The sequence below is a fragment of the Excalfactoria chinensis genome, chromosome 1, assembly GCF_039878825.1.
Source record: "Excalfactoria chinensis isolate bCotChi1 chromosome 1, bCotChi1.hap2, whole genome shotgun sequence".
Classification (NCBI taxonomy): domain Eukaryota; kingdom Metazoa; phylum Chordata; class Aves; order Galliformes; family Phasianidae; genus Excalfactoria; species Excalfactoria chinensis.
In genome coordinates, this window is record NC_092825.1 from 119,049,700 (window position 1) to 119,064,412 (window position 14,713).

At 36.9% G+C, this 14,713-nt stretch overlaps 1 protein-coding gene across 1 annotated transcript in view; it reads left to right on the forward strand.

Moving 5' to 3' along the window:
* The window catches only part of ANOS1 (anosmin 1), a 125,510-nt gene that overhangs the window by 65,218 nt on the left and 45,579 nt on the right, over positions 1-14,713 (forward strand). Inside the window, exons 3-5 of the mRNA XM_072351109.1 lie at positions 3,501-3,563; positions 6,652-6,874; positions 12,533-12,717. Of these exons, the coding sequence (XP_072207210.1) occupies positions 3,501-3,563; positions 6,652-6,874; positions 12,533-12,717 (471 nt within the window). The remainder of the gene's footprint in view (positions 1-3,500; positions 3,564-6,651; positions 6,875-12,532; positions 12,718-14,713) is intronic.

A 14,713-nucleotide genomic window follows, 5' to 3' on the forward strand; every position in this document is an offset into this window, starting at 1 on the left:
CTAATCAGCACTTGTGAGGTTGTGGTAAGACTGTGGATATACTGATTTGGATACAGTCGGTGTGGCTGCATAGCTCTGAAAAAAGGATTTAGGAAAAGATAATAATATGGAAATCGTGTCAAGCCCTGGGAATTACTGATAGAGTCCCAGCATGATCAAAATGTTGCCCATTCTATTTTGACACCACTTATATCTCTGTAAATTGGTGTTAAATCCACCAGACAGTTAGAAGAGCTGTAAAATTGTAATGGTGATGGAATGGGGCTCAGATGTATAATAACTCTGCCACAAGACAAACAACACTTCAGAATTAATTAAACTTACTGACTTCAGTGGCATTATATAATGTATCCTTCTAATTGCTTTGTATCCAGTACGTTGTGAATTTTGAAAAGCTAAAAGTTGGGTCTAATATACCAGTATGTGTATTTATAGAATCATAGAATGGCTTGGTTTGGAAGGGACCTTATGGACCATCTAGTTCTAACCCTCATGCTATGGCAGGGTGGCCAACTACTAGGTTGAGTTGCCCAGGTCCTCATCCAGCTTGGCCTCCAGGGATGGGGCATCTACAACTTCTTTGGGCAACCTGTTCCAATGTCTCACCTCCCTCTCAGTAAAATTTTTTCCCCTATCATCTAATCTAAATCTCCCTCTTTTAGTTTAAAACCATTACCCCTTGTTCTGTCAGTATCAAACTGTAAAAAGTCAGTCTCCCTCATGACTGTAATTATAATTATAGAATCATAGAACAGAATTATCAGGTTTGGATTGGAAGTGTCTTAAGATCATCAAGTTCCAACATCCCCTTCTGCAGGCAGGGATGCCAGCTACTAGATCAAGTACTAGATCAGTGTCTGTGACAGTGGAACAGCAGGACCACTGGCCCAAAAAGGAAGGAAATGGAACAAAAGGGAAAAAAACAGTGACAGTGACCTGAGAAGGAAAACAAACTTAGTTTACTACTAATAATAACAAACATACAAGTTAACTAGGATTGAAGCTAATAAATCAAGTTAATGAGAGAGGTTTCTGAAAACCAAAGTTCTTACTCTGTTCCACCAGAGAGCAAAGAGAGATAGTGTCATGACTTCCAGTCAGTTTTATTTTTCCCTTTCTCCAGAAGTTGGAAATGAAAAAACAGAGTCTTCTGGGAATTGTGATTCATTCTTCTCTTCCAGGACCAGAGCTGCAGCATTAATTCTTTAAATCCCAGTACATTGCATGATGTTATGATGTGGAATACCGATAACAAATCACGGGGCCATGACAATCAGGTAGCCTTGACCACCATTCAACCTGGCCTTGAACATGGGGCATCGACAACCTCTCCAGGCAACCTGTTCCATCACTTCACCTCTCTCTCAGTGTAAAGCTTTCCCTGACTTCTAATCAAAAACTTCCCTCCTTTAGTTTAAAAACATTTTCTCTTGTCCTGTCGCCATCCCAAAGAACCCTTATAGTACTGGAAGGCCACAATGAGGTCTTCCTGAAGCCTTCTTTTCTCCAAACTAAACAAGCCTAGCTCCCTTCACCTTTATTCATAGGAGAGGTGCTCTGGCATCCTTGTGGTCCTCCTCTGGACCCACTCCAACATCTTCATGTCTTTCTTGTGCTGGGGCCCCAGACCTAGACATGATACTCCAGATGGGGTCTCCAAAGGCAGACCAGAGGGGTACAATCACCTTCCATGCCCTAGTGGCCATCCTTCTTTTTATACAGCCCAGGATACAGATAGAATCATAGAATCATAGAATTACTCAGGTTGGAAAAGACCTTGAAGATCATCAAGTCCAACCGCAGCCTAACCAGTAGCCTATCTCTTAAAAAAAAACAACCACAAAACAGTACCACAACAACAAACCTCTGCTAAATCATATCCCTGAGTACCACATCCAAACGGCTCTTAAACACATCCAGGGATGGCGATTCAACCACCTCCTTGGGGAGCCCATTCCAGTACCTAACCACCCTTTCTGTAAAGAAGTTCTTCCTAATATCCAACCTAACCTTCTGGGCTGCATGCGCACAATGCTGGCTCATGTCCAGAACACTCAAGTCCTTCTCTGTAGGGCTACTCTCAAATAATTCTTCTCACAGCTTGTACACATACTGGGACTGCCCTGATCCAAGTACACTTGGCTTTATTTAATCTCATTAGATTCTCATGGGCCTACTTCTCAAGCTCGTCCAGGTCCCTTTATATGGCATCCCTTCCTTTTATTGTAACAACTGCATCAGTCAACCTGGTGTTGTCCAAACCAAGTTGTATCTTACTAATGGTGCACTCAGTTCCACCATCTATGTTATTGATGATGATGTTGAAGAGCACTGGTCCCATGATGGACTACTGCAGGACACTGCTTGTCACTGGCCTCTCCCTGTACACAGAGCAGAGAGAAAATGTATTTTGCCTTCATAAACTATGTAACCTCTATGACTAATGGTTTTATACTTTTCAGTATTTTTCAGACTTTGTTCTAGAAAGAAAAATGTTTAATTTTTTAAAAATTAACTTTTTCAGCACATTAATGGTACAGGAGAATGGCTGTTCTGAGATACATCGTGTATGTATTTGTGCTTGGTTTTGATTAACATAAGTGTAAATACTTCCAGTATTCCAAACAATACTATGTGTAAGAGAAACAAATAATATGAACTCATATCAGATTCTAAGAATTGCATGTCGTAGATAGGTCTTTCCTTTTGGTGCAATAACTATCTTTCCAGTATTATCAGAAATAGTAGGTGCTACTAACTCCCAACAGTGCTGCTTTTTCCCAAGATCATTTAACTAACAAAGGAACGTACATAAAAGGTTTCTGGATGTAAGTTTAAATTTATGCTTCATCTGCGGTATGTTTTTCTTTATTTTATGTTGAGAAGTTTGACTTGGATTTGTCGTGTTTGAATCTGAACTCTGTATATCCATTGTAGTAGAGATAGAAGGTGATAAAATGATAATATGGTACTTGAAATAAAGTGATTTTGCTAACAGACCAGTGAACACTGTCTCTTTATACAGGAATAGTGGCTAAATTTCTGCTGAATTTACTCTATAGCTTGATGAAATAATTCCTCCCATGGGAAGACGATGTTCCTATCTAATCTTTAGGCTGATCAGTAAAGAGCAGTTTTAAGTTTTTGTAGTTTAGACTAGTACTCTTGACATTGCTCTGTGATCCAGTGACATAGTGTTAAATGTTATAGGACCTAGGCTCAGTAAGGCAGAAAATAGGATGGCATATAAATAAGAAGGGCAATTGTCTTGTACTGTAAGAAGTACTGAAAATGTTTCTTGTAATCTCAACAGGGTTTGGCATGCCCTTGCTCTGACACCATGACTCAATGACACAATCTTATCCTCAGGAGAAGTGGATTTTAAAAACCTGTTATTAACTTCCTATGGGCCACACAAACAATCAGAAAACAAACTGGGGTCATTTGAAGATGTTTATTTCTTTCTCTTCTTGACACTTTCCCCTCTTGACTCTTCCTAGTGCCTGGAGCCCTGCAAAGAATCCTGGGACTTGAAGAAAAACCATTGCCAAAGCTTCTGTGAGGTATGTCAGCCCAAGGGCATTCTTTCTCACTTTCTTCCAGCTGCCTTTTTCACTGACATTATTAGAGGTGTGAGCTTAAAGGAGACAGCAATCGAACATGGGATGTTTATAGCATTTTCTTTCACTTTAATGGATACACTTATGATGATGTAGTTGTAATATGTCTGAGTGAAGAAAAAGGTTTCTTTTCCTGACTAAATGATCTTGAAATTTGAAGCACTGATTGGTCACACTCACGTAATATCTCTGAGAAGGTGCTATTAAATCAGTCCTTTATTCCCACATACTTTCTCCCTATTCTGGACATGTGTAAGAAAAAGAGGTTGTTGTTTTTTTTTGTTGTTTGTTTGTTTTTTAAAATATAAAAGTGTCACAAATGTGAAAATACACGTGCAAGATAGCTAGAAAAAAGGATGGCATTTTATTTGTGAAAATCAGTCTAATTCTTAAAAGAACGTCTGTGACTAGATTCAGGAGGAAGGCATCAAATTCATAATTATTCAGAAACAAGTCTTTTCTGAAGAAAACTGTTTCTGCATTGCATTTTAAAATAACCTAGTGAATAAACAAGCATAGATCAGTTAAACTAGTACAAAATGGGAGATATTTGGATTGGTTTTGAAGTATCCTTAACTGGCTTTTAGTACAAAGTAAAAACACCAGCTCAGTAGAAGGTTGCTTTATTATAAAGATACACCTTTATTGAAATTAATTAAAATGTGTATTTATTAAGATTTTCAGCTTTTCTAATAAAAACAGAAATGACTTTAACTGATAATCTGAACTGACTGACTTATCGCCTTCTTTATTGCTGTGGATGCTCTTTTGCTGATAGAATAGCACATCTTTCCAAATAACTACATGGAAATAAGGACTAAAAGAATACTAATCTATTTAACTATATTAGAAGAGCAAGTAAAAAACTTATGACAGTCTAACCCTGTAAACATTCTTTAACTGGAATCAGTTGCTGCTTCCTTATATACCAAAACTTTAGAGAAGTGTAATAAAGCAGTTTTACCGTGTGTAATTTATGTCATCCTCATATATCACTCCGTACTCAGGCTGTCAGTTTCGAGATATGGATGTAAAAATGTATAAATTTGGCTTAAAAGAAAAACATTTGTAGAACACTGTTCCATTGTAGTTAAAAACAGTGAGCATCCCTCTTTGATTAGTGTTTTGTGGTTGAGACTAAATTTAGAACTTCAAAGGCCAGTAATGAAGAGCAGCACATTTAGCAGCTAACTGAAAAATGAGCTGTGAAATAGGGTGAGGAAGAGAAGCCTTGAGGATGTATTATGCCTCAGGGAGCTGTAAAGTTTTTAATTAAGTAGCTGCAAATTTGTGATGTTTTAAGATTTGAAATTTCCTTGACACACACACAGATCATTTTCCTTTCTTTCTTTCAAGCTCGTGTTTGCTCCGTAGACACTATCTGAATGTATTTACCCAGGCTGTTCTCATTTGAGAAAATGAAAATTTGAGAATAAATGCATCTTTATGTACTTTGTATAAAAACTTTAGCTTTGTATTTCTCAAGGTCTTTTGTTGTGTATAAGTACTTATCTGGGTAATGGATGCTACTGTTAAAGTAACCTTCGCTTGAGGAAGAAAAGGAAGCATGTTGCCTGTCTCTTTTGTTTTCTAAAGGTTTAATTTCCTGATGGTTTTTTAAGTCACAGTGGAATCAGATATAGTCAACTGGAAGATGCATGAAGCATGTCCAAGGAACACTGGGGTTAGTAGGAGAGAAAAGGGGGACTGCTCATTTTGGCAGTCATTACAGTTGTTACACTGTGTCACTTCAATATATCCTGAAGAGTTTGATTCAAAAATTTTATACTAGCCTATAAGACAAAATGTGAGAGGTACCTTAGTGACACATTCCTGGATTCTGGAGCATAAACTGACACATACTCAGGGAGGCCCCACATGGGCCCCCTTATACTTAATAGTATTTCTCATTTCACTGTAAATTGCAAGCAGTATAAATTAAAAAATAAAATATTTGAATATGGAATATTGCAACTAAGTTGCAGATATTACATGAATGGGTTTATGAAGAGTAGGTTATAAACTTGGGTAATCCCAGTTATGCAGTTTAACTTAGAGTTTCAGTGGTCTCTTTGAGGGAATTGCCGTAACTGGTCATACACCAAACTAAATAAAGCACCAGCTAAAAGAGGAGGTGAAGTCCCTGTGTTGTACGCAGTGTTCTCCATGGGGTTCTAGATGCTGTTTTTAATAAAGCCGGGTAAAACAAACAAAAAACTTTCAAGTGTCTGAGTAGTGCATAAACTGTAAAATACATATGCTTCAAAATTATATATATAGCTATATATATAGCTCCTATAGTTAGGAGCTGATTTCTGTAAGAGATAGCATTTATTTGAGCTTTAATTATTGTATTTAAGCTCTATTCCCTGTTTGTTGCAGGGGAGTTGAACTAAGTGACCTATAAAGGTCCCTTCTAACTCTAAGTGGATTCTGTGATTCTATGATTCTATTTTAATCTGATGATCTTTTTATCAGAACCAAGCAAATACCAAGAAAATAAAGATGTTCTTCTTTTAACCAACTCAGTTCAAACACTGTAAGGAAGCAAGATTTCACTTATTTTCCTAGAGAGGCATTACATCAGATATTATGGATAGAGTCTGATGAAATACAAAGGGAGGAATGTGGAGCAGTAAAAAATAAAACAAAACAAACAAAGAAACCCAACCATCTGACAGTTGCTTCCCCTTTGTTTTGAGATGTTTTTAAATCCGTTATTGAGCAATTTTGTAGCTAGGCAATGTGAAGAAAATAAGAGAAATCTGGCAGATGTAAACAGCTTTATTCCATTAAAAATGGTGATCATACTTGAGGGAATTCATGTTTGTGCACTTGGAATGCTATTTTAGAGGGGACTTGAATATACAAATCTCCAGGGATAGTCTTGCAAAAGATGAAAATCTGAAATTATCTTTTTAGGTCTTGGGAAATATACAATATTTTTCCTTTTTTTTTTTTTTTTTTTTTTTTTTTTTTTTTTTTTCTTCCTGTTGAAAACTTTTTTGTAATTCGTTTGTTTTTCCTTTAGCCTCTTTTCCCCAAGAAGAATTACGAATGCCTAACTAGCTGTGAATTCCTTAAATACATCCTGTCAGTGAAGCAAGGGGACTGCCCAGCACCTGAAAAGGCCAGTGGTTTTGCAGCTGCCTGCGTTGAAAGCTGTGAAGCTGATAGTGAATGTTCTGGAGTGAAGAAATGCTGCTCCAACGGATGTGGTCACACATGCCAAGTTCCCAAGAATCTGTACAAAGGTAGAAATTATTATTAATATGTGCTCATACTGGGCTAATAACTTCAGGCCATAGTAAAATCTCCTAGAGGACCAGGACTTTCATTTCACAGGAATTTGAATGGAGGAGAAAACAAAGAGGGTGGTTCCTGTGGAGATGTGACTGGATGCATAAAATATGGAAATACAAAGAAAAATGTTGTTCCAGTTTCTGATGTTTTTTTTTGTGCCTTATGAAGGCCGTATCTGGAAATCCGTGGAATGTAAGCATATGGCTATTATGCAGAACAGACTTGCCAGTTTAGGTGAAATCTCACTTAATTTGATGCAGATGAGAGAGAAAGCAGCAGGAAAATATTTAACAATAAATAGTTTGAGTCCTATTAATCACAAATGACATTTATGATTATGAGCCAAGAAGATAGCACTACTGAATAGGAATTGTGTGGTAACAAAGCCAAAGAACAAATCAGTGCAATGTATTTGGAGTTGGTGTACTTAATGACCTAGATAATGCTCACATATATATTACTGCATTATTTAAATTTAAGGCACCATGAATTATTCAAAAAGTATTTATTTGTCTGGAGTCCTGAGATTCTGTCCTTGCCATCCATCAGCAAGAGCATACAGATTTAGGAAAGACCTGTGCTTATACAGCCTCAAGATTTTGTTATGTTTATTTTAAAAAAGCCTCATGTATGAAATACTTTTAAAATATGCATCCAACACAAAGCAACAATCATTTGTGAATGACATTTTCTTGCTAAATGGAGTTGGAACATTTTGTTAGAAATCCATTCCTCTTACTTTAGTGATAAAAAATAAATACTAATCAGGAATGCTGCTGATAGTTTGGGCTCAAACTATATCTCTCCATGGAGAGAGCAATCAGAAGAACTTTGAACTAAGTTTCAGGTTTAGGTCTGAAACCAGTCTTATTTCCATCTTCAGATCTCCAGTTGTTTGCAACACTGAAAACGTAGGATGAATGTTTGCATGAGGTCAGAGCTGTTGCCCTTTCCTGGCATACAAACCTGCTAACAGTACTTGAAATAGAACAGGCTATCATGATTTTGTGTATGTTTGATTACAGTAAATATCAGGCCTGTTTTGATGTTGGAAGTCAAATATGTGAAGGAGATGGTGATTTGTCTTTAAGTTCATTCTTTTAACTGAAATGTTAATGCATATTTTTTAGCATCCTTAGTGATGAGAATGTATGTCATAAGTAATGTACTTTTGACTTTTGTATCTTGAGTTTGAACATACAACACTGGCCATCAACAGTGTCTTACTTACTTACACAAGTGGAGGAAATTTGGTATAGAAGTCATAGAGTTTGAGTAAGCATGAAACTAATCAAAACAGTACTTGAAGTAGTTTGAATGGCAGAAAATACTGTGATCCAGTTTTCCAGTGTAGAATGGAAATTCTCCGGCTTTCAAGGGACATCAGAACAGCCCTGTCAAGCTATAAGGAATTAATAGACTATTTATTTATTTCTGACATTTTCTTGAGGTTATAGAACAAAGGAGTAAACTCAGCCTTTGTACTGCATGTGTAATTAATGGTTTACATGGGCAGGATCCATATTACAGTCAAAAAACAGCATGCTGCAGTGCATTCCAGTAAATGTGACAGCCAAAGAAGGTGAGAACGAATCTAGCAGCAAACAAGTGAAACAAGATGATATGTTTTTGGTTTTTTTTGTTTTTTTTTTTTTGAAGGGGGGACATGATACACTGTAGAACTGCACACTGCAGAGTCTGCTTTTGCTCCAGCTAATTATGTAGTAGCAGAACTAACCTTCTCTAACATCTTATCACCTATCTGCAGGAGGTGCTTTCTTGTAAGAACATATATTTTTTTTCCAGAGGAAGGGCAAACCCAATACAGTGCTGCCTTCTCACCTGATGAATTCAGCTAATTAGCCTCTTCAACCTGTCTTTCTGCAACAAAGAACAAATAGAAGCAGAGCAGGCTTGCTATTCATTTCCTCCAGGGGTAAATGACCTTACTGTCACTAAAGAGCAAACTCTGCAAGCATGACTAAGATCTAGTGAACATGTCTAGTACTTATTCTTACCATTTTGACAGCACTCACCGCTAGAAAGTGAACTCAGATTGAATCTTAGAGTCTGCAGAAGTTGCTAGAGTTTCAGTGTAGATCCAATTTTAGAGATCATATTTACGACAATGGATATAAAATACCTGATATAACAGGATGTGTGCTTTAGTACTGAGTGTGAAAGCTAAATCCTAAAAGGATATCAACGTAAGTATGCGTACACCAAAGTTATGTATTGAAATTGCTTTTGGGTTTTACTGCTTTTGTTTTCCCTTTTTGTTTTAATTGGCTTGTATTCAATAATGATCAAGTTGTCTATATGTCTTCTTCTTTTTTTTTTTTTTTTTTTTTTTTTTTTTTTTTTTTTTGCCTTTGCTGGAGTTATGTTTTCTCTTACTCTTCTGCCTCAACCACCTTCTTTGTGCTGTCTCAATTAGTAAAGGATTTCAGAAAGTTTTTCTGCTTTTTCTTACTTCTTTTTTTTTGTTTGTTTGTTTTCTATATGGGTATAATTCTGTCTAAATAGCTAAGGTAGACTTGGTATTCTATGGATAGAAATGAGAGGAATATCTACTTAGAAATTAGATCATATGAAACCACAGAACAAAAAGGAAGACAAAGTGATGTCCAATGCTTGATCACAGTGACGTCTAACACCCGCATATTCATCTCCATGTAAGGGCATGAACGTGTATCTTTTTTTCTACGCTCATCTGGTTACAGCTGGATAATTATCCATCACCTTTTTCCTTTTCAGAAGTTAGAGGTTTCTCCAATGTGATAATATCTCAACTTCAGTGAAATTTCCACGATTTCTTTTGATCAAAGTTTCAGGGTTCGTACTGCCTAATCCAGCCTAATTAATTTTGTCTGAAATATGTTAGGGAGTAATCCCTACAGCAGACTGAACTGCGGATCTGAGCAAAGTGAGTTATAAAGAGAAGATCATGACATTTAAAGGCTAAGATGGTATGGCAGTGTCATAATAGGACAGCTGGAGCCAGGACTGTCATCCATAGTTTAAAAGTTTTTTCATGGTTAACAAAAAATAATTTCATGTTTAAAAAAATTTGTACAGCTTTAGAGGTGTTCATCTTTGCATCTTTGAACAACTGTGTTTAGGATTGTATTGATGCCTTGAATGTAGCTTTTACTGTCTGAAACCATTCTATGAAAGCTTTTTGAATTCCTGGAAAATCAACATTTAAAGTACAGATTCTTGTGATGGAAGAAGATACAAGTATTTTTCGTAGCACAGAGGCACATAGTGAATGTTTCAAAATACATCTTTGGAAATGTTTGGTTGTTTTTTTTTGTTTTGGTTTGGTTTTGGTTTTGGTTTTTTGTTTTTTGGTGAGTTTTGGTGCTGCATGCATACAGCAATCAGTAATTTAAATTCTTCAGAAACTACAGCCTTTGAAGGACTGATTGGTCCCAGCACAATGAAAGGGTTAGGCATTTACATAAGAAAGAGCATGCTGAAGAGTAATTGGATCTACACATCTGGATTTGAAATTGATGATGCTGGTTCTACAAAAGTTTCAGAATGCACTTGTGTGATGCTGTAGTTTGTGCTGCTGAAAGCCATCTGCACACAATTACATAACAGCGGAGAGGCTGAGTTACTTGCAATCAAGCAAATCCAACTGCCCCTAATGCAGAGCAGATGGAATTTTCTTAACATGCAAATTGTAGGATTATTGTACATTGTAATTAAAGAAGGATTTTGAAACGTAGAAATCGGAACTGACAGGATCTATGATGTTAGTTATATTAGGCTAAGACGACTGACTGTTGAATGATACGCATGGTTTAAACTGTGGTCGTACTCGATTTATGTACTGGATTTTCTTTAGGTTGATTTTAGGTTTCTTCAAGGGCTACTGTATCTGTTTGAATTTACTTGTTGCTAATTATTGAATCACTTTTAGGAGAAGACCTCTTAACACATAAAAGTGGTTTGCTCTTCAAAGATTCACTGTTCCAGCCATCTATGACAGACTGAGTGGAAACATTAATATTGCAATTTATTGAACCAATGTATACAGTTGGTCTTTTATTGGCCCCCAATGAAATGGTGAAATAGATAAAAAACATACAGTAATTTAGTAAGAAGGTTTATATTTCAGCATAGAATTCCTGTGTGTAGCATATCCCAAAGTGACAAAATGATACACAATTAAATATATGAGCTTATAATATCTATCGAGGGAGATGCTTGGTATGTTGATTTAATCAAACGATGCCAAATTTGATTTTGGATTCTCCTTTAAACTGCTGCAAATAGTTCAAAGAGGCAATGCTGTCAAGAGTCAAAACGACAGAAATAACTGTCCTTCAGTAACATCATGTAATGAGAAATTTCTCTTAAATATTATAAAGACAGCTTGGACTCTGAAATGTAACAATTGGACCATATTTAACAGATGTGGCAGATCTATTCCAAGAAGTCTTCCAATTTACCTTTCCTAGTTATTTAGGGAAAAGTGAAGAGTGACAGACACATCATACACTATGGCTGCATGCCGCAGTAATAATTATGCAAGCCGCATGATTACATGCATCAGATGAATGTAAAAGATTGAAAATAATTTTGCTACTGTGTGCCCCCGGTGGCGCACGGTGGAAGAACTGCCGCTTGCAACTCTGGGGGCTAGGGTTCGAATCCCCCCTGTGGCGCAAGTGGCAGAACTGCCACGCTGCTACACAGAGGGCTCGAATCCCGGGAGTTGGACTCGATGATCTCTAAGGTCCCTTCCAACTCGCACGATACTATGATACTATGATGATACTCTAGTCTGCATTCATAAAGGCTTTTTTGGGGACTGTGTCTAGTTTTAGGCATGGCTTTGGAGAAAGGCTGTGGTCCAATGGAAGAGTTTTGACAGTAGAACTGCAAAAATAATCAAAGAAAGAGAAACTTACTGGAGTACACTGCAGTTATTAGACAGAAGAAGAAAGCAATGAAAGACATGAAAACAGTCCTGCAGTGCTCAGAAGACTCCTCCATAGGTGAAAGATACGATCTATTGTCTATGATCCATGAATACAAGTATTGTGTTTAAAATGCAGCAAAGAAGACAAAGCAAGGGGAAGTCTTGTAATAATAAGGGTAGAGAAGCAGTGGAAAGAAACAGAGATTGCTGAGTGATGCTGTGAAAATTCTATGATGAGAAGTGTTTAAAGACAAATTAGGTGAAAATCTGAATGGCAGCGTAGCTGATTCAGCTTGATATCAGATGATCTTTCTCCATGTTATCAAAATTTGGAAACTGAGATCAGTTTTAACTCATGACTCTCAGATCTGTACTTCCTTTAGTTCTTAAATGAAATAAAGAAATAATTTTGAAGTTTTTTTTTTTGTTTTGTTTTTTTTTTTTTTTTTTTTTTTTTTTGTTAATTTTACTATATCCACTAATGAAGACTTCAGAAATTTCCAGTTGTGTCATCCCTCCTGTTCCTTTCTCTTTTTCTTCTGGCTGACCAACCAGCTTCTTTTTTATTAGTGTTTTTAATATAGTTCAAGCTCAATATGTTTTTTGTTTGTTTTTTTTTCTTTTTCATTTTGTAAATTATTCAAATATTTTCATCTTTATGTTCTTATTGCAGGTGTTCCATTGAAACCTCGGAAAGAGTTAAAATTCATCGAACTCCAGTCTGGAGACCTGGAGGTGAAGTGGTCTTCAAAATTCAATATTTCCATTGAGCCTGTCATTTATGTTGTTCAGAGGAGGTGGAATCAAGGAATCCATCCTAGTGAGGATGATGCCACTAACTGGCAAACTGTGGCACAGGTCAGTTCTTTGTGAAATGGTAAGAACCCCTAGCTTCTGTGAAGTTCTTCAGATCAGAGAAGAGTTAGATTATGTAAACTGAGATACTGATGCACAAATATCCATTTTCAGAGTCTCTCTAAGTCACAAGATAGCCACAAGCAGGGTCTAGATGGCCAAGGCTTTACTCCACTGCTCAATGAGCTATTTTCTAGACCTATTCAGGAAAAATTAACTTCAATATTTTGTCTTTCAGTTTTTTGGTCACAGAAACATCAAATGCTTTTGATATGTATAGTAGATGACATCATTACAAATGTGTGAAGACACTAGCAAAAAAAAGAAAATATTTCTTTCCCCGCCGCCAAAGGAAATGACATTCAGAGGTTTATGTTTCCAAAATTACTTTATTTTGTATAGGTAAGGATCTATAGATCTACCTGGAAGCTTGAGTTTCTTAAGACACTCAGTAGAACTTTCGTATGAACATGTATTTGTTATCTATTCGGATAGGTATTCCAAAAAGCCATGAACCTATTGAAAATATAGGCTTAGATACTGAAATCTACTGAAGGAATCGTGTGAGGGACAGTCCCTTTAAAGTCAGTATGAGCCAATGCCTGGTCTCCAGTGTGTGGCCTGGATTTTAGCAAAATGCTAAGAAATACAGTTGATCAAAAGACCATCAATTTTTAAAAGAAAAAGTTTTAAGAGTGAAACATTTTTTATTTGTTAGGTCACTTTTTCAGATGTTTCCCTCCTAATTCAGAAAAACCTATGATGTCATGCTGTTATCACTCAGGGCAATCCAGGCTGAGAATGTAAGATTCATGAGCAAATGTTTCTTAATGGGAAGCAGCCAAAAGAGCATAAATTTTTGCTTAGTTTCTTCCCAGTTTCAATCTGTTTCTTAACACTCTGACAGTCTACCTGGAACTGGCAGACTTCCAGTCATTTATCTTAACTGCCTCACCATCATCTCTGCTGACAAGAAGAGCAAGATGTTGATTCTGAAAAGACCTGAAAAACATGAGTGGAAAAACAAAACAGCTAGGAAAAAAAAGAAAGAAGGAATAATCCACAAAATAAAATAAGGAGTTTAAATTCTGTGGCAGTCTGTTTTCATTCTCAGTTCAGGTTGTATAGGTAAAAGGTATCTTAAAATAATGTCAAGCTTCTGAAACTGAACACTGAAAAAGTGAAATCTTTTGCTTTACCATTGTATCATGGGGGACTGTTACAACATTACGGTGTTGCTCAGGGAAAGTCACCTGCAGCAGAGCTAGGCATGAAACACTGCCTGCACAATTGCATCCCAAGGAACGTGCACAACTTCACACCTGATGAAGTTGCAGTGACTTATTTTTGTCTCTCAGTTGAGGTTCAGATCTTCAGTCTGTGTTCCCCATACTCAGAAAACATCTTCCTAATTATGATACTAGGAGAATACCACTTAGTAAACATAAGCCAGATGTGAACTGCTTCTCGCTGTTATGCCAAGTAACTAGGCTGCAGAAACATAGCTCTTCTGCAAAGATAGCATATTCCTGCACTTTTCCTCATCCCAGAAATAACCTCTTGCATATTTCTGGGAACAAGCGCTATATACAGTGGCGGAGCTTGTATAAGCTTCGTTCTCACAGTGATGTACAGGAGAAAGGGCTTCAGAAATGCCTTCCCTTCACAGAATGGTAAGAATCCTGCTAGCTAACTTTCCGGAGGGTGTGCAATATGAAGGCAGAAAGGGCTGAATTATTCACTATGTCAGGAGAAGACTCCTCCAACTGTTTTCTTCCTAAGAACTTTGATGTTCCTACTACATCTTGAGAGAAATATATTGGATAGTGAAACAGCCCCCACTAGGGATGTCAGCGCAAAACAAGTTTCAGGATGCCTGGCTGACTTTGCAAACCATGTGTACTTAATGTGGCATAAAGGTTGGGCACTCTAGAGGTGCACTAGTCATAAGAATTTCTGTCTCTGTAGTCTTGTACCTCAATGGTATTTGTAGTTTTAG